We start from the raw sequence: 26,863 nt of genomic DNA, 5'->3' as shown, positions 1-26,863 counted from the left end.
TGCATCATCCTGCACCTTGCTCCAAGTGAACGGGACATCCTTCTTGAGGAGCTCGTTAAGAGGGCGGGCGATTTCCGCATAGCCTTCGATGAATTGTCGACTGTAGTTGCAGACACCCAAGAAGCTGCGCAGTTCTGACACGTCTGTTGGCGTTTTCAGATTCTGCATACCTTGGATTCGGCTAGCCTGTGGTTCGACTCCATGAGGTCCCACCAACAGTCCGACATAATTCACTTTCTTTCGCAACCATTGGGCTTTTGAGAGCACAATCTTTGCGCCTGCAGCGACGAGCTGTCCCAAGACGTGGTCCACTTCCTGTAAGTGGGCCGGTAGAGTTTTGCTTCGGATCAGAATGTCGTCAACAAAAATTACCGAACCTCTGGCCGTCGCGTCTGGGCAGGCCTTGTTCAGGAAGATGTTGAATTCAGCGGGAGAATTGGAAAAACCAAAAGGAAGACGATTGAATGTGTACTGGCGATTGGCGAACGTAAACGCTAACTTATGCTGGTCACGGTGGTCTACCGGTATTGTCCAAAACCCAGAGGCGATGTCAATGGTGCTGAACACCGTAGCATCCCTGACTCTTGGCAGCTCTTGTTCTAATTGCGTCATGGGCCACCGGGACAAGGGAGTCAGTTTATTCAGCTGCCTGTAATCAATCGTAGGCCTCCAAGCGCCATTCTTTTTCAGCACGGGCCAAAGAGGTGAATTGTAGACGCTGTTGCACAAACGTATGATGCCCTTGTCCAGCATGGCCGTGACCGTCTGCTGGACTTCGTCGTATGAAGCTAAAGGAATTTTATACTGTCGCACGTATGAGGGCGGGGCCCCTGGCTTTGTCGGGATCCGCACAGTGTGAATGTCGGTGAGACCGCAATCAAGTGAATCCTTGGCAAAGACCGAGCCGTGCTTGTACAATACTTGCCGAAAGTCTGCGCGGAACGTTGAATCCGCGGTTGCGTCACCTAGTGCCAAAGCTTGAGTTAACTCGGCGTCGAAACCATCATAGGGTTCCGGTAACGTCGGGGCCCCACAATCCTTAGGGTTGGTGGGGGCCGCCGTGCGCCAATTGGCCTCTGTGGTGGTGTCCCCTCGAGAGATGTTGTAGACCAGCATGTGATCTCTGTGGTCCAGCTCCACCCTGCCCACTGAGTCGCTGTCAATGGGAAGTTGAGAGACTATGGAGATTGCACCTGAGGGCAGGGACGTAGTTACGTCAGGGGAGCGTGGGTCTCGCTGTAGTAGCAACGGAATCTTGCCGATGACCGGGATGGTCAAGCTGAAATCATAGAACTCGGTGCTGATCAGCAATCCCAAGTCTGTGCCCTTAGGCAAAGTGACGTCTGACTCCAATCGATTGGTTACTAACAGGTACGTAGACCTCCCCTCCACGTCCAGCATGGGCGTGCCTTGGAAGGCCAGACCTCTGCTGGTGAACCCCGAGGAGGGTTGGAAGAACACCAAGGGTTGGTGCAGTTCGTGGCCTGGTTTGATATTTAACCTAACGGCCACTTCTGCCATGCGTGCCGGGACGACAACGTCATGTTCAACGATGACTCCACACACTTGCGGCATCGTTTGGCCCGCCAGGATTTGTGCGTGGGAGAGCGTGGTGTCATCCCTGAGGAGGGGTGTTAATGCCCAAAGCAGGTTGTTAAGAGTATCGACCGTTACTGCCAGTCTGATTGCCAAATCGGCCCCCAGGAGGGCTCCCTGTTTGAGGTCAGGGACCACCAAGAAAGCCTGGTGAAGTGTACGGTTTCCCACAGTTAGCGTTGCAGCGCACACCCCCGTGGCCACTAAGGTCGTGGGTTTAGGGGTGCCAAGTGGGAATCGGAAACTCTTGTGCAACAGCGTGAGTGTCGGAGTGACACTCTGAAGTTGGGAGAAAGTGTCTGCGCTAATGGCGGACCACTCCGACCACAAAGCCAAACCCACCTGGTGTATGTGTATGCCGTTGAGTGTGACTCCAGCCGGAATCTGCGGGCAGTACTGGTCATCGCGTAGCGAAGGGCCCAAGATACACAGGAAGTTCTGTCGTTGTTGGTGGAAGTCTCCACGACCTCCGACAAGAGTTGCCGGGGCCGAGGAGTGTTGGGGGCGTTCCACGTCAAGGCTGTTGATTTCGGGAAACTCGTCACTATCAAGAGGCATTGGTTCCCGGAGTTCAGTGGAGATGGTTAGATCTGCGTAGTCTATTCTCGGTTCCAATCTCTCCAGTAGGTCGCGTCCCACCAACAGTGGGACATGACTCACCGGCGAGACATATATGGGGTGGATCATGGACCAAGGACCAATCTGGACTTGGCACAGGGCCACTCTGTCCAACTTAGTGGTGGACAGTGCATACGGCACCACCACTATAGGGTGGTGGCACAATTTAATGTCTCGCTGGTTTTGTCGAGCCCGGCCCTGTAGGACATGGAATAAATCTTCCGACATAAGAGTGATGTCGGCAGCCGTGTCAAGCAAAGCGTCGTGGGTTACAGCCTGTTCAAGTGTTACTGATAAGTACAACTTCCGTCGCGCTCCTTTCTTTATGATTTTAGTTAAAAACTGACGAAACCCAGGGTTTGCCCCTGGTTCCCGTGGGCCGTGATCGACCTCATCGGAGGCGAGGTCATGCTGTATAGTCAGAATTTCGCAGTCCTGAGTCTCCGTAGGGGAGACTGTGTGGTCATCACTACTTTCGACTGCAGTTGCGTCTGGTTGGATGTCACAGATGTCACCGGCCTGGCCCGTGCTCGAGCCTGGTGGTGACTTTCCTACACACCCAGCTTCCTGAGGAGGGGAGAAATGCCCCTCCCCTGGTTGTGGTAGTGATAAACATAGAACGTCCTTTGATTGGCCCTTGTTATCATTTTTGGACCTATCGTTGGACGCGGGGCTTTCCCCTTTTTTGGACGTGCCTCTCTTAGGGAACGTCTTCTTTTTGCCTTTAATGTTCTTTTGAACTGCGGCGAGTAACTCCGACAGTTTGTCGGTGATGCTTGCAATGCTCTGCTCCGTACCGTTCCCTGCGCCTGACGCCGGGACAGTTGCCCGTGGCTTTGACTCTTGAACCCTCAGGGATTTCGGGTCGTCAGAGGCCTCGTCTTGGAAGCGTATTTTGCGGAACGGACTTGGACTACGGTCTCTGTAGGACGAGTCCCGAGTCTTGGGAGGGGGAGACCTATCGCGGTTCTTCAAGGAAGGCCGGGAATTATTGTCATAGTGACGATTTCTATCGTCACGGGAACGGTCAAAAGACGGTGATCGATTCCGATTCCATGACGCGGGTGAGGCTTCACGGGACCGGCGCCGGTCGCGGCCCTCTTGGTCTCTGTCGTGAGAAGAATCTCGGCGATGTTGCCAAGAAGAATTGGAGGCGTCTCTCCCGTGGGAGCGGCCTCTTTCACCACGATCAAAAGACCCAGACCTATCGCGGTGCCCGGGTGGATTTGACGAACCCTTAGGCGCCGAACGGCTCCTGTCTTCATGGTGTGAAGAAGTACCCTTACTATTTCTATTGTCTTCCTCCCGTGGGTGACCCCCCTCAAGTTCCATGCTATATATGTCATGGTCCTTTGGCTTAACATGTTCTCTGTCGAATGCTTCGCGTGCTAAGTGACGCAAATCGGTTGACCGAGCACGCTTGGGGTCGATGCCCAGCGGGAATTGCTTCCGGATGGAAGCGTGTAAGTTAGACATGAAAAGAGATTTGAAGTTCGGGTCTTCTTCCATGTCAGGGAGGTTACTGTCCCCAAAGTAAGCTCTGCGCAAACGAGTATAAAACACGTTGATGGTCTCTGACTTAAATTGGCGGACTGCCATGGCTGCGGTTAGGCCGCCCAAAGCTTGATGGTCGGCAAATTCCTCTATCAAAGCTAATCGTATGGTATGCCAGTCCTGGAGCGCCGCCGGTGGTTGGCGTTTAAGGAACCCGTTTACCTCGCGATTTGAGGTAAAACAAACCAGACTTACCTTTGTGTCTGGTGACACGGGTTCGTGAGCTCGCAGGTGATAGTCGATGTCTTCAAGATAAGAATGGGTATCTACCGCTCCATTGGCTTGTGGGTCGAACTTCGTAATATACCGAGCGATTCTCCTGATGGCATCGTCATCTAACCGCTGCACTCGGCGCTGTGTGCTGAGTGCGGCGCCGGTCGTACCACCAGTGGGCAAAGCATCAGCAGAGCTTGCGTGAGGCGTGGATTGCCCCACCACCACTGTGCTCTGGGGCAAAGACTGGTACCCAAGGCCATAATCGGGAGTGGAACTTGCTGTTTGAGGGAGTACATGGCTCCCCAAGACGGACGCTGGGCTGCCTTGTTTGAAACCTGGTGGCCCCCCACGCGTCGCATCGTGAGATGCTATAACCCCGTCTATGCGCAAGCGTTTATTTTGTTCCTGTGCAGTGATAGCGGCGGTCTTCCAAAGGGCCACCTGCTTGTCCTGCTCCCGTGTATAATCTTGAAACCCAGCCCTTTCCTTTTCATAGCTTTGTATTTGGGCTATTTGAGCATCTATATTGTTCTTACTCTGGATTAACTGGTCCTCTTTGGAGGACATGTCCTCCCGTAATGATTTAATTTGGTGGGTCTGGGTATCGACCATCTCATTCAACTCTTTGATCGCGATTGACTTATTTGCTCCCCACGTTGTGTGTTTTTTTAGTTCGTCCTGGAGAGTAAGTCGTTGTGCGTCTAAATCGTCTAATTTTAGGTTTGCCTGGTTCAGGTTCTGTTGTAGCTGAGCATTTTCCCCTATTAAAGGAGAAGTCCCCGGCGGGGAAATTGGGCCAACCGTCCCCGGCGGGGAAGTTGGGCCAACCGTCCCCTGTAAACGAGTTATTTCCAGCTGTGCCTGTTGAAACTGGACCCTGAGATCAGCTATCTCTTGTCCAGCCTCACTTAACTCGCCGCCTTGGGTTCTGAGCCTCCCCTGATATTCTGCTACCAGGGCCTGACTGCTATTTAGCTGATCCTGACTGCTATTTAGCCTGTCTCTCATGTCTCGCAATTCAGCCCCAATTTCAAGGGCCTGTGCTCGCGCTTCAGTGAGATTCGTTTGGCTAAGATCGGCCTTCAAATCCCTTATTTGCTGACGGGATTGGGCAGCTGTCTCAGCCGAGACCTTGAGTTGGATAAAATCTAAATCTCGTAACCTAACCAGGTTCCCAAGTATATGTTGATTTAATTTCTCACGTTCTGCCTTAGTGTAAAGCCGTGTCTCTGCGTGAGAGCTAGCTAAGGCTTGTAAATTCACTAGTATTGCGTCTGCGTCACATTTGCTCGGTGTTTCATCCAAACTTAGGCCAGTCGTTGCGTTAAGCAACCTTATTATAGCTACGTACGGGTCCATGCTCGCTTTCTGTGTAGCTGGCTAACAGTACAGTATGCTTCAACAGCACAAAGCCACAAAACTTCTGTAAACAAAACAGCGATGGGGCCAAATGTCACCACCACGCTCCCTCGTTGCCTCTCAGGCGAAACAGTACAGAGCCCTCAATTTGGTTTGAGGACACAAAAGACAATTCTGTGCGGAAGTGAAATAGATCAGCTATATTGATTTTGTTATTATTCCTGCCCCTTAACCCCCCTTTTTATTAACACCCTTAGTTCCCTTTGAAAGGAAGGAAGGGAGTAAATAAAATATTAAAAGGGAATAAACACCCAAAATAAAATAAATAAAATTTTTAATTTGGATTAAAAAAAATCTCAATTTGTAAATGGCTAAAATGAAAATAATTAATTAAACCCAATCAATCAACTGCCTGATCAACAAAACCTCAAAGGCTTAATCAACCATACATTCAACCAAACGAGAATAACCAATTAAACTCAATTTGTAAATGGCTAAAATGAAAATAATTAATTAAACCCAATCAATCAACTGCCTGATCAACAAAACCTAAAAGGCTTAATCAACCACACATCCAACCAAACGGGAATAACCAATTAAAACTCAATCTGTATGTGGCTCAAATGAAAATAATTAATTAAACCCAATCAATCAACTGCCCGATCAACAAAACCTAAAAGGCTTAATCAACCACACATTCAACCAAACGGGAATAACCAATTAAAACTCAATTTGTATGTGGCTCAAATGAAAATAATTAATTAAACCCAATCAATCAACTGCCTGATCAACAAAACCTAAAAGGCTTAATCAACCACACATTCAATCAAACGGGAATAACCAATTAAAACTCAATTTGTATGTGGCTCAAATGAAAATAATTAATCAAACCCAATCAATCAACTGCCTGATCAACAAAACCTAAAAGGCTTAATCAACCACACATTCAACCAAACGGGAATAACCAATTAAATCAGCAAGCCAATCGCCTGGTTGATTAAAACCACACAACCCAAACAGAGGTTATTTCGAGCCTTAAATCTGGAATGCCACAAAGGAATGAACGAATCACTTGGGATTCAAACCTCCTAACGACACAATGGTATTAATTAAGTAAATTCAACAAGTTAATTGCCTGGGTGATCAAAACCAAAGGTCAGACCAAACCACACACTTAACAGAGTCTATTCCAAAAAATCTAGAGTCAAAGGACAAGGGCATTAAAAGGACAAAAAAAAAAAAAGCCTGTATCCTTTAAACAAAACAAACCCGATTTCCACAGAACAAGGGCTGTGCAAATTAAAGAATGTGTAATTTGTCCAAGGCACAGGTCGTAAATAGCAGAAATGTTTCACTCAATGTACCACACAATTAATTATCCACAACTGAATATGTCTGAAAGAGCACGGAGGGCTACACTGTTATGCACACAGAATGTAACCTATAGTACTACCGAAAACGGGCAGGCACGCAAACGCGAGCCCAATGAATGAGTGTATGAAACGTGAAATAATGTCTCTACCATGCACAACGATTAAATGGTGTTAATCGCTAACACGAGCATGCATGTAACCGAGAGGAACGCAACGATCAATAAAACGCGTGTGATACAACCGGCGGCCACAAGATGGGGCGATTGCCTACTTTGTATCACACGTTGCCAACAATGGGCGGGCTGGCCGGACGCAGAGCGTCACGCACCCAGCGGTCGGACCTCAGGGGGCGGGGCGCCGACGGGGAACACACAAGATGGCGATTATGCAATCCGAGCGTGAGCAGCTTCCCTTAAACACAGTGGGAGCGCGTCACGTCCCAATTTACAAAATGGCGATCTCGCTAGTGGCCAGAGCAGACGTGTATTTCGCAGGCAGTGAACAACACTGTATTTGCGATCACGTCAATTAGCCACTGTATAGATCCTTGTTTACGCTCCTGATCTAAACTCTTAACCTCAAAAAGGGCAGCACACTTATGGCGACACTTAAGTCTAAATTCATACTAAGCCAATGGCCTTTCTGTAATGCCGTGAGCCGTTTTATAGTATAGAGAGAATTCTCAGGTTCCCCTGGACAATAGCGCGAATTACACGCTATACGAACTTAATCGCTTAGTCCAGTGGCAAACATTCGTTGCTGAGATGACCCACAAATAGCTTACATTCGGGGACAGTGCAACTGGGCGTTAGGAAACAGAATCACTTAAACGATAGCCCACTTTTATTAATTACGCTCCAATAAATAGTAATCCCGCGTCTGCAGAAACGTGGGACCAAATGTCGGAGGGCTTGAATCGGCCGTTACCAGCCAAATGCTTGAGTTGATCAACCGTTACTTAAAAAAAAGAAGGACAACTGTAGCGCACAAGCGCACAAATAAAGTTCCAACGAACCTTTATTCAAATCAAATGTACATTAATCTCTTATACACCGAAGGACCGTAATTCAACAAAACCATTTCACTTAGAGGCACCAGTATGTAGCGAGATAATTAGGCAAGATTATGATGTCAATTAGCCAGAGAGTAAATGTAACCCTAACTCGCCAGCGAATTAAAGGCACATTACACTCTATCCCCTTGCATATCATTAACGTCCAATGAGGGCGTGAGTTTCGAATATGGTTGTATTAATGTTAAAATTACGGTTCTCCTCGATGCACACAGATCAATGAACACAGACAGAAACAAAGAAACACTCCGTAGATTTGTTTAGATTGTACTAGCAAATGGTATATTTATTATATCGAAATACTGTTACAAAATGCTTGCATCTGGTTGTGTGCAATCATTCATTCAAAAATAATACCACATAGCAAATGAACGAGCGCGTCAACAGGTATTTAGTGGAGACATGAGCTTCAGCTAAATAAACTGTTGTGCATTGAAAATATATATTTTGCCAGGCCGGTGTGGAGTCCTACCTTTGATAACTCGCGCGGTGAAGCGGAGTTAGTCAATGGTAGTACACAATTAAATTCGATCTGGTCAAAATGATATTACAATTATAGCTTCGTTCTGTTTAAAACACAATGCAAAGATAGTTTCAGGAAGAAGAAAGAGGAAAGAGGAAAGAGGTTCTCCTAGCAACTAGGAGGTTTAAATGGTTGCTAACTTCAAGTTTACCTTAAATCATTTCCCGAGGAAAAGAGTAGCTGGTTCTCTAAATCAGGTTATAAAATAAGGAATCTAGCGTCGGTTTGGGGCATTAACATGTTCAATTCCTGGACCCACCTGTGGTTGAAATTCCGTCTAGGCGAGATCCTCAGAATCTGGAACCAGGAGTAATGAACGTAGTTAAAATCCAAAGGTGTTGCGCGACACTATAAAGTTGTCTTTACTTCTTTAAGTTTAAAATATAACGTAGTCGATCTGGTTCTCATATGAACACACCCAGTTGAGGTGATACGGAACTGCTCTAGTTCCCTGGGTCTGTGTTTAAAAGGCAAGCTCCACGCTTGACTTGTGTTGCGTGGTCGTTGCAAATTGGAAAGAGCAACCAAAATCGGTTCTCTCTGGTATATATTGAAGTTAAGAAAAGCGCCAAAAAGGCATTCTCTTTGTCTTGGGAACCAGCTCAAACTGGTTAGTAAATTTGCTTATTTTACCCCAAAGTCCGTTTGGAGGGGCTAAGGAATGTCGCACCTATAACTTATCGCCAGCAACCATTTGTTTAGATCTTTGAAGTTAAGAGCGCACACACACACATCCACACACCGGCACACACAGGCACACACGCACCAACGCACACACCCACACACACACACACACACGCCCACCCCTGGGTAAGCCGTTCAACCGTGAGGTTAATTTTCACACGTCTGGGGATGGCAGCGCATCCCCCCCCAATATTGAACAAAAGGTAGTGGTGTTTGGTATGTGCGTTCTTATTAAACAATGTGTGTTACAGTAGTGCATGTCATTCTGGTCTCACAATCAAGGGTTAGGAAGTGCATTTCTTGTGCCAGTGGCTGCATGGCACTGTCCAGTGTCTGTCATCTGTTAGGGTGAAACGTTCAGCAGATTCTGCGTGCCCCACGCGCATCCTGGCGGGGTTAGGGGAGTCTTCAGGTCCGGTTTGTTTATTCAGTGTAGGCAATAACTCGACCAAGTGTCAGGCACCACCGTTTGGCCCACATTCTCTGATTTTACTCACTCAGAGAGAAATGGGGAAATAAGGTGGTGTCCTTTTACTTAAATTGGCCAAGTTAATTTCACCCATCAGCTCTCTCTCAGACTACAGAAGCATGAGTTCAAGTCCGTTGCTCTCCCCAGGTTGGCGGAGGGTGTGTATAGAGCCCAGGATCACATTAGATAATTGACACAGGGGTAAAAAATGGGTTACAAAATCGTGGGATAAAAATGGTGGTGGTGCAACTCTGTGTGGGGGTTCCCGGGGGGGGGGGGAGTTCCAGGAACCCCCAGGAACGCGCCCAGGGGGCCGGGCTGGTTCCGGCGTGCCGCCCCGCGTCCGAAACGGTTGAGAAATGACAGAGTTACCGTGTGGCCCTACCGTACCCTGTACTGTACTGTACTGTACTGTACTGTACTGTACTGTACTGTACTGTACTGTACTGTACTGGCACACCCGAAAGCATCATATATACAGTTAATACGTGCGTCTGTGTTTGTGTGTGTTAGGCTGCGCACAGGTGGTGAAGAACAACCATGCTGTTTTCGTGCTCATACCCACCCAGACACCCACCCACCCACCCACATAGCTCCGTAAAAAAAAAAGAGCTAAGAAGCCTCCAAGAACTGAGCTTGATAGAGACTTTTGAGGTTTGAGGTTGATGAAGTCTCGAACAACGTGACACCATTTGTTGTATTGTTTTATTATGGAAATAGACAGCAACAGAACTCGATTAAAAAAGGAAATGTGATGGATGTTGAGTTTTGTTTCTCTGCTCTGCTCTCCTGCAGGATCATAAAAGACATTTTTCCACGTTATCTTCGAGCTCCCAGTGACTCTGACGCCAAGCCCGCTGAACAGCTTTACGAAGGTGAAGTAGTTATTATTGTATTGTTGGTTGTTTTCTGTATGGGGACTACAGATGGAAACTAGCATTCTTGCTAAATCTGGTGTATTTACACAACATTGCTACATAAGGTACATAATAAGGTGGTCCCTTATTGGCCAAGCGCTCCCACCAACATGTGATTGGTTAGCCGATTTGCACGTTTACATGTTTTGATATTTAATTTATATATATTCATAGTCACATTTAGTGGAATTCTGACGTCATTTCTCCGTTCATTCATGTCGATGGCATGGAACAAGGTTTTTGCGGACATTTGACCGGAATTCCCCTTTCATTGTCAATGGCAAATCTTGAGACGTGTGGGGACAAAAGCTGTTTATAGAAGGGGCTAGCACCCCTTAAAAATCACACCCGTGTGAAGTGAGGGGCACTCTTATCATTATACATCATCATCATACATCATCTCATGAACAACTGAATTTATGTGATTGGTTAGCCGATTTGCTCGTCTACATATGACGTACATGTTCCCTTCATTGTCAATGGCATTGTTTGTGTTGCCAGAAATATTTATATATTTATTTATATATATATATATTTGGTGGACATTTGACCTAATTTCTCCTTTCATTGAACTGAATTGAACTCAAATTGTGTGATTGGTTAGCCGATTTGCTCGTCTACATAATGTAAATTTCCCCTTCATTGTCAATGGCATTTAATGTTTGTGTTGGCACAAATTTACGTCATATTTGGTGGACATTTGGCCTAATTTCTCCTTTCAATGGCAAATATTGAGACGTGTGGGGACAAAAGCTGTATATAGGCCCCTCAAAAAGGAATGTATATTATTGTTGTATTAAAAGTATATTATTGTGCTTAACCACTTAAGCCCTCTTTTGAAAATTGCAAAAATAGCCGGCAACGCGTTGTGAGCTTGTACAGTACATCAGCTCTTCTTGAAGAAAGGGACCTCAGTGCTATGACGTTGGAAAGGTATCCTGGTGGCATATGGGAAAACAGAGAGCGACAGATCCTCATGTTTTAACCTGTTGCTTGGAATTCGACTGTTGAACTAGCTGCCATCAGCCAGCCAGTAGCCTCGGAGACCACAAAGGAGAAAAAACGCCTGGGTGAGACATGCATGAGAACTGGCATACGAGTGGAGTGAACCATGTATTTTCGCTAACCAATAAGAGTGCAGAGGGACGTCACTCCAAATGTGGTGAACTCAGTGTTCTTCGCTGTGTGGAGTCAGGAGCAGAGGGGGATGGGGGGGGTGGGTAGATGAGCACATAAGTTGGTGAACAAATCGCCGGGAGACGGTACGCTCCTCTATGCCCAGGAAACCATAGGTCTCTTTCAGGCTAGCCAGCTAGTGACGGGGAGAATCAAACTGCTGCAATTTGTCTTTGCAAAGTTCTACGGTAGTTTGTCTTGTTAAAAATCACACCCGTGTGAACTGAGTGGTGTAAGGTTTTATATAGCATGATCAGCTGTGGTCTGACGTAATGTCTGACGTAATGAAATAAGGTAAGGTATTATGTAGCCTGATCAGCTCTGATCTGACGTAATGAAATCATACCCGGATGTGATTTCACAACTGGCTTTTTCTGTGCAGAGAAAATGACCATGGTTGCTATGGTCATCCAGTTCACCCGGGTGTGATTTAATTACGTCAGAAATTATTTTGAACATAGCAACCATGCTCATTTTTTTCTGCACACAAAAGCCAGTTGTAGGAGTGGTTTACACCACTCAAAAATGTCAATATCAGTATAGACCGCACCGCCTTACATTGTTACTTTACCTATTAACACAATCAGCACCGGCATTTCTTTCAAAATAGAAGCTCGGGTGCCGGGAAGATATGGCCACTTTTACTCTGTAAGCCCCCCCTTCCGTTCCGGAAAAAAAACGGGAGACATTTTTGTTTGCTTACCTCGCTAAGATTCCAATAAAAGTCGCTGATGATCGCTCACTTCATATTTTGATCGAGAGGCATGAAGTCAGAAATGAAGAGCTTAGTATATCCATCTGATCAAAACCACGGCGAGCTCCCTAGATTAGGAGATACGAGGGATTATTTCTGCAGCGGTAAACAGGGAAGTGAACGGGACCGCGGATAAGCAAAGAGCAAGTATGGTGGCCTTGGAGGCCAACTCAAAGAAAAAAATCTGAATATCTTTCTCTCGTTTGATATCAATGTAAATGCGCTAGGACGTGTACACAACCCGCCGGTTGGATTAGTTATGACGTGCCCACGCGTCGTACGGTCTGAACCAGTTAATATAACAACGACTCTGTTTGTGACAATAAAGTCTCATGGGAAAGCTTCAAAAACGGCATCAGCTTCTCTGATAGGCCAACCCATCGGATTCGCGGATTGGCCGAGCCTTGGTTGACATTTGTGCCGCTGTACCAATATAAGCAGTAGCATGTGCAACACAGCCTCATTCTTTTACAGACTAAGACTTGAGAGAATTCTGTCCATGATGGTGTGTGAGATTCTGCGCTGGACAGTGCATATAGAAGGAGGACCAAAGACATCTCTCCATGCTGCTGTGGCAGTTGGAGACAAAGTGTACTCCTTTGGAGGGTTCTGTAACTACATGTACGACACAGAGCAGATGGACGTACATGTCTTCAACACAGTGTCTTTGCGCTGGGTGACGTTGACCTCCATGACAAGTGGAGAGAGAAGAGAAGATCTCTTGGGGGTTCCGTCCATGTACGGCCACACAGCCGTGCTGATAGAAGATGTCATCTACATCTGGGGGGGCTTTGTTTCCCCCAGGTGGGAGTACTGCAACGTGCTTTATGCATTTGACGTCGACAGCCACACATGGTTCAAGCCCAGTGTTTCTGGAACTGTTCCGGAGGCAAAGGAGAGCCACTCAGCCTGTGTCTTGGGGAAGGTCATGTACATGTTTGGAGGATACAACAACCTGTCTCGGTGGACTAATGACATACACAAGTTGGACACCGCCACAATGGTCTGGTCCGCAATCAACACCACAGGCACTCCAGCACCTGCTTCGTCATGCCACTCTGCCACTATCATCGGGACAAATATGTTGGTATTTGGGGGCGAAGGGGACCAAGGGGAAGATTATATCGGCGTGTTTGATACAGACACCAACTGCTGGATGAGCACTGCTTCGGCAGAGCTTCTTCCAGAACGACGTTGGGGTCATTCAGCCTTTACCTACAATGGAGAGCTGTACATATTTGGTGGCCACAATTTTCCTCAGAAGCCCCGGGCCTTTAACGATCTATGGAAGTTCAGTCCGGAGACCTTCTCCTGGAAGAGGCTCGAACCCAAGGGAAAAGGCCCGTGTGGGATCACCGTAATGTGCTGCTGCAAGGTTGGAGATCGTATCATCCTCTTTGGAGGCTACAGATACACAGCCGTTCAAGTGGAGGTCGAAGATGAAGATTATGTGTCTGACCTGTACATCCTAGACTTAAGTCCTAGTCTGAAGACACTATGCAAGCTAGCGGTTATTCAGTACGGCCTGGAGCAGTCGGTACTCCCACACGACATCAGGTGGGAACTGACATCCATGACTACAGCAACAGCGACAGATGACACACACGACATCAGGTGGGAACTGACATCCATGACTACAGCAACAGCGACAGATGACACACACGACATCAGGTGGGAACTGACATCCATGACTACAGCGACAGATGACACAGTACAGGCTCCAGACAATGAAACAGAACAAAGAGAGGACAGTGATCTCCAAGGTTGAGACCTTTGTGTGTTTTTGTTGTTGTTTTCGTGCGTGCATGCTTTTCTTCTGTGTTACTGTAAAGACCTTTCACATGGCGGAAGAGGGAAATCTCTCACAATTGCGCAATTGTACGACGGTGGCACGTGCCAAAAGAAAATCTTAATTTTAGTTTAGGAATTGATTAGTTTTAGTTGATATTTTATTTAATTTTAGTTTTTTATGAGGAATACTGATTTATAGAAGCTTAAACAGGTAGTATGAATGAATGCATGACATCAGATATGATGATGGAAAAACTAAAATTATTTTACTTAGTTTTAGTTCGTTTTGCATTATTCGTTTTATTTTTTTGTTTTTTGACGCTATAGGGTACAAGTAGTTAACATAATTATTTTTTAAGTTTCAGTCTAACTGCAATAACCCTATATGTGACTCCCTCTAGACGACACGCTGATGAGCATCAACCTGAACCTGAAGAGAGCTCGCAACTCCTCCGATGACATCCAGGAGTGGTGGATCGTCAACCAGACAGAGCTTGGACGCATCCAGAAGAGGAACAAGAAGAACCTGTATGAGCCCGGCCTGGAGCTCTACGTGTTCAGTGACCAGGTCAGCCCGCCCAGCCTGGGCTTCCTGGCTGGATATGGGTGAGTGACTTAGTTCACTGCTTCTTAACGTGGGGTTTTGGGCTGGACCCCCCTGATAGTTAGGAACCAAATTCACCCTTACAGATCTGTTCCTCTCACAGGGTACTAGAGAGTAACAAATGGACCCCGTATGGGTCCATTTGGTTCTAGTTGTACACTCTCAAGAGTTAAATAAACACTGTTGATTGGGTAGCGGCTTCGGATGTTATCAGATGACTGATCTGTCATCAGCCGTTAATAACACCTTTCAATGCAGCCAGTATGGACATTCCTACATACTGACGTTGTCAGGCATTGGTCGCGTTGTCCAAATATTACTAACTGTAACGGCTAAATCTAACCCTAACTCTAACCCCTAACCTCAGTCTTAATGTAATTCCCTTAACCTCATATCAGTTTTAACCGGCCATGTAAGTCAGTTTCATGATGTTTTTGCTTCCGTGGCAGTAATTTCACTTCTGCATTTCCTAGTCGCCTACTTGCGGTAGGCAGTATGTGGAAATGTCCATACTGGCTGCATTGCATGGTATTGATAAGAACATACTCGTGATTATCGGTTGATAACATCCGAAATCTATACAGTCTACGTAATATTGGCAAATATAAGTAATTGAGAAATGTATATCCTATGGTCGAGTTGGACCACTACTGGTTAAAACCTCTTCTGAAATGGGTTTCCGTTGTATAACTCAACTGCAGGGGACCCACGTTTATATCCCGGGTAAGACATAAATGTTACAGATTGTAACTTTTAAAAAGTTGAGAATCACTGAGTTAGTTATACTGTATGTCTGGGCTGGCTGGCCCAATGGCTTAGTGGGCCAAGCCACAATGTGTAGTTAGTTGGACATCATATGATAGAAACTGGCTTGAAGTGGCTTCTAAATGTTTTAGTCAGGTAATCTTCTCGCTCTTTCCTCTCTATTGCTACATATATGCCGTCCAATCAATGCAAATGCTAATAGAAAAACATCTTGAAAAGCCTGTGTTTGAATGTCAAAACATTTAACCACATTATTAACTCGACAACCCTCCGTCCCGTCTAGGATCATGGGCCTGTACGCCTCGGTGGTGCTGGTCATCGGCAAGTTTGTGCGCGAGTTCTTCAGCGGCATCTCCCACACCATCATGTTCGAGGAGCTGCCCAACGTGGACCGCATCCTCAAGCTGTGCACCGACATCTTCCTGGTCCGCGAGACGGGCGAGCTGGACCTGGAGGAGGACATGTACGCCAAGCTCATCTTCCTGTATCGCTCACCAGAGACCATGATCAAGTGGACCAGGGAGAAGACACAGTGAACCACGCAGGTGAACCCCGGCGCTTTTGTGTGAAGCAACCGGTTCAGAACTGAGTCAGGGGCTTTTCGGTAACCGGCTAGCGCCTCATTCAGTGACGCGGATGGATCTACGTAATGTCACTGCCGCGGAGCTCTGTTGGTATCAGCGGTGGATGCTGCTGATGTCTTACCGACGCTGAGAAGTGGACCGTTCGGCTAAAGGACTAAATGTTTGTCCTCATTGATTTGCTTTGTAGCTATCTATGACAGCATTTGTGGTACAGTGTTAATTAAGGGCTTCCCACCGACATGCATAAGTGCATAATAATGAATAACATAGGAGCACAGACTTGTATTTTGAACATTTTGAACTCTTGGATTGTGGGGTTGTGCAATATAGAGTAGAGGTCGCGTCCTCCAAATCCGGCTGCTTTTGAAAACTGTGGACTTCAGTTCCAGACAGGAAGCCCATACATACCCCACGGCCATTTTTTTAAGTCAGAGGCTACGCTATGAGGAGAGAGCCACAACATAAGATGCATCACTAGACAATCTGTACTTGCCTTATTTAGTTTCTATGAAAAGACTAGTTAGTTAACGACTACGTATCTCTCTCAGGAAGAGCTGTTTTCACCATGAAGAGGTTAGACACCGACGTACACTGTGTATGTCCACATTTGACACATTATATTCTAATCTGATGGGCCTTGAAGGAGCTATGACTAAGAATATGAAATGGTAAAAAGCTGAGAACTATTTAAATGGCATGAAATGTAAAACGTGGATGTTGTTCGAGAACGCAAAGTGAAAGTCGGGGTCTATATTCCCGTTATGTTTACTGGCGGCACACAGTGGCGGCAAGCAGCTCAAGGTTCTATTTTAAGACGGTGGAGAAAACACTTTGGAGAATTTTACAGACAGCGAATGGGATTAATTGATAATCATATTCTGCATCATCTCCAGTCCAGTCTGACCAGACACTAGCCCAGGGGAGGGCTATTTCTGAATCAGGGTGCATTATCCGGTACACCGCTCATCAATCGGGAGCCTCTCAGTTTTTAGAGTTCAGACGTGAACATTGTGAGACCCTTGGCTATTCATTCAGTCAGAGGATACATAAATAAATAAAATAACTCCCATTCATTCATATTACAAGGGTCCTCTCTATGGAAAGTCCCCTTTGGTCCAAACTATGCATTAGAAGACATTGTAGCATGAAAAGAAAAACGTCATTATTGTCATGAATAATTTTCATTACATGTACATGGGATTTTATGGGAGGGGTTGGGGTCTTGGAATGAAATGTGAAACTGTACCAGTATATGAAAACGGGGTATGGGATGATAGAGGTCCGTGTGATCTGAAAATAAAACTCCTGTAATGGTGTTGGGTTTCACATTTAGTCACTGTTTCCTCGTGGAAGAGACAAATATGTACAATGTGTTTTTATCCAGGTAGACAAACCAAGATGAAGAGTCTGACGTTGCAGATTACAAACATACACATGTGAAAACAGAACCCTCTTCTAGACAGCTTGCCTCTAAGGGCCAAGCTGTAAGAAGTCATGGTAATCAAGATTCACTCCCCGTTGCTTAATTAAGACCTAACATAAAAGATTTATAGCTTTTCGTGTGAATCATCCAAATTCACAGTGAATGAACGACAAGTTGAAATGGTTTATTGATATTTATTTTCACCAATGGCAACATTTATGTACAAGTCCAGTCTTTGAGCTCACTAACGCACAGACACGTCACAGATGGGGGGTTAAAACATCCGGGAAGGACTGGCGTGTTTTATGACCATGGTGAGGAGGACATCATTTAACGGGGAGAGATCATTAGAAGACCTCATCAAAAATAAATAAAGTCTTAAGAAGCCTAGAAGCCATTTTATGTACTTCAAGAAACATTCTGGTACCAACGACTTTCCAGTTGCACTCAGGCTTCACGAGGACATGTTTGTCGATTCAGTATATGTTCAATAACTGGACATTAGTCTTATAAAGGATCGCACTGGAAGGATGCACAACAGCAAGAAATATTGTAAACTTCCCTTTAATACCATTCCCTTTATGTGGTCTAATGTATCATTATTTGATCATTTGACTGAAAAACACACGTGATTTCCCATTATAAACAAGTTGCTGGCACACTTACAGTATAGGTTCTACTATATACACACATGGAAAGACTAGACACTGTAAGGAAGGAATGTTTATGGGAATTGTCACCAAATGAAAAACAAAATCAAGTCATAATGGCATGTTCCCTCTTTATAGGTCATTGTCACTATTACGAGTTTTACTGTGGAAGACAGAATATTGAAACCCAGCCATTATTACTAAAGCCTATAATGATATGATGTATGTACATTATGTAGCTGCACGCCGGTGTCACGCAATCACACACAACTCTGGCTTTAGTACAACACACAAGTGTACAACCAGCTACAAGTTCCTTCATCATGTAGATTGTAGAGTATAGTGTCTCAAGAAAGACTAAGTGCTGAACACTAGAGTGCTGTAGTGTCTGTGTTAGTAGTTTATTCATCAGAGCTTGCTATTCATGAGCTTAGCTTAATATGTATTCATTCACACATTTCTTCCATTCCATACGCACATGCATAAACAGCATATTGCATATTGTATTGGTGACCTTTCTTAACTAGCGAGAATACTGAATAAATAATTCCTGTACAAATACACACCTATACATCAATTAATCCACATAAAGATATATTTATTTTTTCCTTTGCCCAATTTTTGAGATAACGCCAGCAAATCTTGGGAATTTCATCCATAAACAATAAACAGCATAATTTACAAACGCACAATTTTCACAATGGACATGAAATAAAAGAACATACAATATATTTTTATACATTTCTCAACAATGGAGGTTTTTCATACAGTAGCACTGTATGGAAAAAGGCTGTTGCTAGTTGGACTCTGTGCAGAAAGTATAGTCAACTCTGTGTTGTAATACCTAGATAATGTGGGAATTGGTTCGATGTTGTTTTGGTACAGTAAGGATCACAGGGGGACCACTCATAGTCATAACAGCCCACTCAGTATGTTTTTGTACCTGATATGGACTTACTGACGATACACAGAGTTACAGCTCCTCTTGTGGCCGACATGTTTTTAACACAAGCCTCCTTCTCCTTCATAGTCCTCTTCCTCTGCAGGGCCTGGTTCCCCGCTGTCACCCCCTTGTGGCGCGGCGGCAGCCTTCTTCTTCTTTACACCTCCTCCGGGTACTCTCAGAGCGATGGCCAGCTTAGCGTACTGTTGAAAGAGATGTTATCATACAGTTATCCAACTATACTTAGTATTTTATAAACATTTATACTGATTTCCCCCCGTGGGATAATACAGGTATCTATCTATCTATCTCCTCTGTCGGGTGAAAACCTCATACAGTATGTCCAAAACATGTTGAGCTTGTGTATCTCTTTTTTCCCCAAATCTCCACATCTTATTTTAAGCTCAAACTGCGACCCACGTCCGTTACAAAACATCAGTTCACCGTTTAACTCTTGTACAACGCTTCCTTTCTCCCTTTGATCCGGTCTCAATAGTCTCAGGCACAAAAGAGATGGGAGAAAGTTGCGGGTTTTAAAAGATCACAGGGGAGCTGTGTGCACCAATCAACCAACCAGGAGCACCTGTGTTTGTTTGAGCAGGGAGGGAGAGAGAGGTTGGTTCTGGAGCAAGGAATCATGGGAAAATAGATACTGTATAAAGTACATATATCCTGGAGTTTCTTTTCCCCATTGGCCCCCTAGGGACAGCTTTGCACCTGTCCTTTCTCTCTGTATGTTTATTGGTTCTAGTTTTTTAATGTCACTTGGCAGCCAGTCAGCAGCAACGTCTCTCTTACAGCAATGTCACGTGACGTGTCCCTTTCTGAATCTGTCATGGATCTGCTACTTTTGATGCTTTTGTGTGCGTTTCTGCCCGACCACAACAATATATACATTATTAGTTTTATATGACAAAAAGAACAAATGAACCACAGGCGTCGGATGCCACTCACATCATTGTCCATGTACGTGAGCAGAGGGGAGTTGCATACTCACATCGTTGTCCATGTACTTGAGCAGAGGGGAGTTGCATATGCGATGCACCTTATCCTCGTCCTGCTCGTCGTAGCCCTGCAGCAGCGTCTCCATGGCAACCACATCCTCGCTTGTACTGTACCCTGGGAGACTGGAGGAAATGAAGCACCATGCTCATAGTGTGTTCAGGAGACTGGAGGAAATGAAGCACCATGCTCATAGTGTGTTCAGGAGACTGGAGGAAATGAAGCACCATGCTCATAGTGTGTTCAGGTTACTAAATGAAGCACCATGCTCATAGTGTGTTCAGGTTACTAAATGAAGCACCATGCTCATAGTGTGTTCAGGAGACTGGAGGAAATGAAGCACCATGCTCATAGTGTGTTCAGGTTACTAAATGAAGCACCATGCTCATAGTGTGTTCAGGTTACTAAATGAAGCACCATGCTCATAGTGTGTTCAGGACAGGTTACTAAATGAAGCACCATGCTCATAGTGTGTTCAGGTTACTAAATGAAGCACCGTGCTCATAGTGTGTTCAGGAGACTGGAGGAAATGAAGCACCGTGCTCATAGTGTGTTCAGGTTACTAAATGAAGCACCGTGCTCATAGTGTGTTCAGGAGACTGGAGGAAATGAAACACTGTGCTCATAGTGTGTTCAGGTTACTAAATGAAGCACCATGCTCATAGTGTGGAGGAAATGAAGCACCATGCTCATAGTGTGTTCAGGTTACTAAATGAAGCACCATGCTCATAGTGTGTTCAGGTTACTAAATGAAGCACCATGCTCATAGTGTGGAGGAAATGAAGCACCATGCTCATAGTGTGTCCAGGTTACTAAATTAAGCACCGTGCTCATAGTGTGTTCAGGTCACTAAATGAAGCACCGTGCTCATAGTGTGTTCAGGTTACTAAATGAAGCACCGTGCTCATAGTGTGTTCAGGTCACTAAATGAAGCACCATGCTCATAGTGTGTTCAGGTTACTAAATGAAGCACCATGCTCATAGTGTGTTCAGGTTACTAAATGAAGCACCATGCTCATAGTGTGTTCAGGTTACTAAATGAAGCACCGTGCTCATAGTGTGTTCAGGTCACTAAATGAAGCACCATGCTCATAGTGTGTTCAGGTTACTAAATGAAGCACCATGCTCATAATGTGTTCAGGTTACTAAATGAAGCACCATGCTCATAGTGTGTTCAGGTTACTAAATGAAGCACCATGCTCATAGTGTGTTCAGGTTACTAAATGAAGCACCATGCTCATAGTGTGGAGGAAATGAAGCACCATGCTCATAGTGTGTCCAGGTTACTAAATTAAGCACCGTGCTCATAGTGTGTTCAGGTTACTAAATGAAGCACCATGCTCATAGTGTGGAGGAAATGAAGCACCATGCTCATAGTGTGTCCAGGTTACTAAATTAAGCACCGTGCTCATAGTGTGTTCAGGTTACTAAATGAAGCACCGTGCTCATAGTGTGTCCAGGTTACTAAATGAAGCACCATGCTCATAGTGTGTTCAGGTCACTAAATGAAGCACCATGCTCATAGTGTGTCCAGGTTACTAAATTAAGCACCATGCTCATAGTGTGTTCAGGTTACTAAATGAAGCACCATGCTCATAGTGTGTTCAGGTTACTAAATGAAGCACCATGCTCATAGTGTGTTCAGGTTACTAAATGAAGCACCATGCTCATAGTGTGTTCAGGTTACTAAAGCACCATGCTCATAGTGTGTTCAGGTTACTAAATGAAGCACCGTGCTCATAGTGTGTTCAGGTCACTAAATGAAGCACCATGCTCATAGTGTGTTCAGGTTACTAAATGAAGCACCATGCTCATAGTGTGTTCAGGTTACTAAATGAAGCACCATGCTCATAGTGTGTTCAGGTTACTAAATGAAGCACCGTGCTCATAGTGTGTTCAGGTCACTAAATGAAGCACCATGCTCATAGTGTGTTCAGGTTACTAAATGAAGCACCATGCTCATAATGTGTTCAGGTTACTAAATGAAGCACCATGCTCATAGTGTGTTCAGGTTACTAAATGAAGCACCATGCTCATAGTGTGTTCAGGTTACTAAATGAAGCACCATGCTCATAGTGTGTTCAGGTTACTAAATGAAGCACCATGCTCATAGTGTGTTCAGGTTACTAAATGAAGCACCATGCTCATAGTGTGTTCAGGTTACTAAAGAGGGGGGGGTCAAATCTTTGTACATTAAACACTTGAACCCTAGCATCCCTATTCTGAGGGGAACGTTCGCTGAAACTAGCAGATCCACAAGCTCACAACGCCTCGCACACTGCGAGTGTGAGGCGTTGTGAGCTTGTAGATTGGCTATTTTTGGCAATGAGGTTTGGTGCAGTGGGGGGGGGGGGGGAGCGCAGACCAAGTACAAGTTTTCAAGATATTGAGAAACTGTTTTAACTGTCTGAAAATACACATTAAGACGAATCCAACACTACACAATGTTAGTGCTGTCCAACTCAAGTCACCACCATATTTCAGTGTATTTCAGTGCTGCCCACAACGATGTGAAACATTATGAGAGGACTCGTACCTGTAACCTTCTCTTACACATTTATCTGCAGCCACGAAGTCGCCTCTGTGAAGGTGAATCAGCACCTGGGCAGTTGTTTTCTAAATATACAAGCACAGATCAACAAATGAGATTAATAATATTGTGTAAAACTAAAGTATGTATTTTAATATCTACATATTCAGGGATATTTTATTCAAACAACGTAAAAGGTTAAAGACAAAAAACAATGTAATATGCCACAGCCTGTGACGTTACCAGGAGGACATCTCACAATGGTGACAGTAAATTGAGTCTTACTTAAAGTTGTCATCATGGCTTATATAAAATAAAAACTGTTTTATGTACAGTCATTACAGCGTATGCAAGAGTAAGACACAACATTCAAGTTATCTTACCTTGAAACACATAGGATAGTTTTCTATATCTTTGTACATATTCTTCTCTTTCTGAATAGCAACTGCTGCATCGTCAAGCCTATTTGGAAAAGATGGAACTGGCATGAGAATGACGCAGTCTAATGTGCAACGTGCATAAAACCGCTGTTTTTGTTGTTGTCGTTTTTGTTTGTTGTACCTTTTTAACCTGACCAGTAGTCTGGAAGCTTTGCCCAGCAGTTCAGCAGACTGCCGCAGGCGATCTTCATTCTGCAGAAGAAAAACAAAACAAAAAACACACACACATGCATGGGTGTATTAGATAAACGTGATCAACACCACAGCAGTTCAATCTTTGTCTGCAGCTCAATCTTACCTCAAACACACCAGCTGCCTTCTGATACAGGTCTACAGCTTTGTCCAAGTTGATAGGTTCTATGAGTCTACACAAAGACAGATTTTACATTACTAAATAATATTATATATAAATTACTATATAATCATTTTATCTTGCATCACAACTTTCAATTTCAATGAAAGTCATTCATTGAAACTTGGAAATTATGTATTGACCTCTGGTGCATGTTTAGCCTTGAGCAAGAAATGAAATTGAGCAAAGTGAATTCTATTTTCCTAACTGGTGTGTCCAAATGAAAGGTCAATAAATAAGATGCATACTTCTAGTAAACACTGGGACTTTCTTAAGGCTGTCTAATCCTGCACAATCTGAACAGCCATGAACAATACGTACTTTCCAGCCCTATCGAGAGCCATCGCTGCAGTGTCCGGTGTCCCATTCTCCATGTACATCATGCAGGCTTTCTCAATGTACTGAATGGCTTCAGGCATTTTCTTTTGTTCCTGTAACAAAACAAATGTAACAGGAGGTCATTTTCAGTCATAATACCACAACATTCCAAGTGAATGACACAATTGTAGGACAATTACTGTACCTTCAACATCATACCAGCTTGTTCAATTGCCCTGAAAAAGAAGACACCTGCATTTAAAAACACCCCAACACCTAAACAAAACACATACATCATATCTGTATTTTAGGTGTATTTCATTAAAAAAAATAAACTTACTTTGCTGCATGAAAGAGGCTGTGTATAAAGTTATGGAAACTAAAGACATGGTGACAGAAATGTTATATTAACAGTGATGACAGTGAAAAACTAGCTGCAGAAAGGATACGCCTTATTATCCGTGTGATTGTCTGCTTCTTTCAGATAGGCGTCTTTCGCCTGGTCGTACTGTTTGGCATTCTTGAAACACACAGCTGGGAACAGTAAAGACAAAATCAATTAGCAATAGAGTGGGAGGTGCAGTGGTCACTGACGAAGGCCGGATAGCCAAAACGTTTGTTGATTCATCTGACATGTAAAGAATAACAAATTCCACCCTAAAACATGATCATCAGGTATTATTATAATATAAGGAACTTTTTCCAAAAAGTGTATAGTATTTGTTAAAATCATGCTTTTATGTGGACACCCCCCACACCCCCCACCAGTTCATTAAGTATGCCTGGTTTGCCTGGTGGGTGGTGATCCACCTGAACTGAAGCCGCACCCACAGCTGTAGTTGTATAATAAAGGGGGAGGGGTTAGGGGAGGGGCTGATAGTGTGATGACACTATATTACTGTTTATATCATTGGCCCGTTTGACTGTCAAGGGTTCAGCCTCCAGGAAGAAACCCTAAATACAAAGTTAATACACCATTGCACATAAAAACGACTCCAGGGTGTCTAATGAAGTATTGTCACCTCATAGACACGTGAAAAACTCTCTGGAGTTAAATATACCACTGAAACTCACTCTCTTGGAGTTAATAACACTAAACATCACTCTCTGGGAGTTAATGACACTAAACATCACTATCTGGGAGTTAATAACACTAAACATCACTCTCTGGGAGTTAATAATCACTCTCTGGGAGTTAATAACACTAAACATCACTCTCTGGGAGTTAATAACACTAAACATCACTCTCTGGGAGTTAATAACACTAATAACACTAAACATCACTCTCTGGAAGTTAATAACACTAAACATCACTCTCTGGGAGTTAATAACACTAATAACACTAAACATCACTCTCTGTGAGTTAATAACACTAAACATCACTCTCTGGGAGTTAATAACACTAATAACACTAAACATCACTCTCTGTGAGTTAATAACGCTAAACATCACTCTCTGGGAGTTAATAACACTAAACATCACTCTCTGGGAGTTAATAACACTAATAACACTAAACATCACTCTCTGTGAGTTAATGACACTAAACATCACTTTCTGGGAGTTAATAACACTAATTGTAAACATCACTCTCTGTGACGCAATGACAAAATTGCACCTCACTCTGTGATGCAAAACCTCATACACAGTACACACACATGTATGACACAAAGCCTTTTAATCAAGACTACATTTTTTTTTATAAATAAAGGTCTGACATAACTCTTAGTAGAGGTTTACTAACACAGTATTATACTATTTGTATTTAGCCACAATGGTGCGTCATTATCTTACCTGCTTTGCCATACTCCGATGCAGCACTGTCATAATCTGGCTTCCACTTTGTGAGACTGGTTTTCAGGCTACAAAAAAATCAACAATGACAAACGGTAAAGAAATAATACGAACCAATTAATACACAGTCCACTTCCACATAGAATATTTACAACTGAGGCCAATGGCTGTCTTACTACACAGTAATACATACATGACATGTACATACATCACAAGTAGGGCTAGCTTTATGAAGCTATGCTGTACACAGGAGAGATCTGGCATATCATCAAAACAGCACTTCTATGGCCTGTATGGCTAACAGTTCCAGTTGTGGCTATAGTAGCAGAACATATGGCCATGGTTCACATGACGCTCGTACTTATAATCATGACAGTCATGTTTCAGGGATAATATGGCCTGTATGTTGGATCCGATCAAGACTGTCATCATAGATTTCTTTTTTGATCGATTCTGACATTTTTCTTTCAGACTCGATCAAATACATCTACGATAGTCTTGATCCATGGATCCTAAAATGTTGTGTAACTACTGTGTAGACTGTAGAACATCTAGTATTGTCCAGTGTGGTTCGTTTGTTTCTCATCATTCATACCATTTCTCAGCTGCAGCGATGTGCTCATGCGCTTCGTTGATCTTCTGTGCAGCCATGCTGTGTCCTTGTTGTGATGTGGATTTATTTTAGAGGTTAGTAATATTTGTGTCTTCTTCAGATAGCGGTGTCACAACAATAAGCGGCTAGCTAGGTAGATGCTGTTGGTTTGTTATCGTCGATGTTTTGGAATGGATTAGAGTGAGAGGAGATCACAGGTCCTTCCTCCTGCTCAGCCTGTACGTCATCGATCCGAGGAGGCGGGGCTACGGGTGCCGCACAGGCTGCACAGCACAGCGCAGCACACACAGGACGCACTGCGCAACAGTGAACACCCGGCCAAAATATAAAAAAGGTTATAGTTTATATATTAATTGTATAATTATTACAATAAATATAGGATTCTTATTAGGATTATTATTAGTAGTAGTAGTGTTATTATTATTAATAATATTTTTATTACATCATGCGGTAGCTGCCTGCCTGCATCTGTTCCATAGCCTAATGCAGGGGTAGCAACCTTAGGCACGGGTGCCAACATTGGCACAGGGGAGGGTGATCAGATGATGGTCACGACACTGGCACACTGGCATAAGTGTGAGACAGAGAAGTTTTTTTTACTTTAAAATTAAATATTCCAAAAACGTTTAGTCAGTTAAATTAAGTCCATTCACATCTACAAATTACATCCTGCACATAATTGTACATTCATTCGAACTCCTAACTCCTAACTCATGACTGGGGCGGGATTCTGGGAGATAGGTGGG

The 26,863-nt window shown here is 44.2% G+C and overlaps 3 protein-coding genes across 3 annotated transcripts in view; 2 read left to right on the top strand and 1 right to left on the bottom strand.

The window, feature by feature from the left end:
* Positions 1-17,244, top strand: part of piezo2b (piezo-type mechanosensitive ion channel component 2b) — a 182,696-nt gene extending 165,452 nt beyond the window's left edge. Inside the window, exons 53-55 of the mRNA XM_079529246.1 lie at positions 10,260-10,339; positions 14,504-14,708; positions 15,755-17,244. Of these exons, the coding sequence (XP_079385372.1) occupies positions 10,260-10,339; positions 14,504-14,708; positions 15,755-16,007 (538 nt within the window). The 3' untranslated portion in view covers positions 16,008-17,244. The remainder of the gene's footprint in view (positions 1-10,259; positions 10,340-14,503; positions 14,709-15,754) is intronic.
* On the top strand, positions 12,814-14,079 carry LOC306943730 (kelch domain-containing protein 3-like; the record flags this gene model as incomplete). The annotated part of the gene is made up of 1 exon (XM_079530258.1): positions 12,814-14,079. The coding sequence occupies one exon, from the start codon at positions 12,814-12,816 to the stop codon at positions 14,077-14,079; it is 1,266 nt and encodes a 421-aa protein (XP_079386384.1).
* Positions 17,245-17,657: 413 nt separating the features above from the next.
* Positions 17,658-26,399, bottom strand: napgb (N-ethylmaleimide-sensitive factor attachment protein, gamma b). Its single transcript, XM_079529940.1, has 12 exons — positions 26,100-26,399; positions 25,505-25,572; positions 24,163-24,247; positions 24,054-24,071; positions 23,919-23,949; positions 23,717-23,826; positions 23,342-23,408; positions 23,165-23,235; positions 22,987-23,065; positions 22,610-22,689; positions 20,069-20,198; positions 17,658-19,274 (listed from the first exon to the last, which is right to left on the bottom strand). The coding sequence occupies exons 1-12, from the start codon at positions 26,153-26,155 to the stop codon at positions 19,131-19,133; spliced, it is 939 nt and encodes a 312-aa protein (XP_079386066.1). The 5' UTR covers positions 26,156-26,399; the 3' UTR covers positions 17,658-19,130.
* Positions 26,400-26,863: the final 464 nt, after the last annotated feature.

Source organism: Electrona antarctica (assembly GCF_951216825.1).
Source record: "Electrona antarctica genome assembly, chromosome: 19".
Lineage (NCBI taxonomy): Eukaryota > Metazoa > Chordata > Actinopteri > Myctophiformes > Myctophidae > Electrona > Electrona antarctica.
Note: the sequence above shows the minus strand (reverse complement) of the source record. Positions and strands in the feature narration are given on the sequence as shown.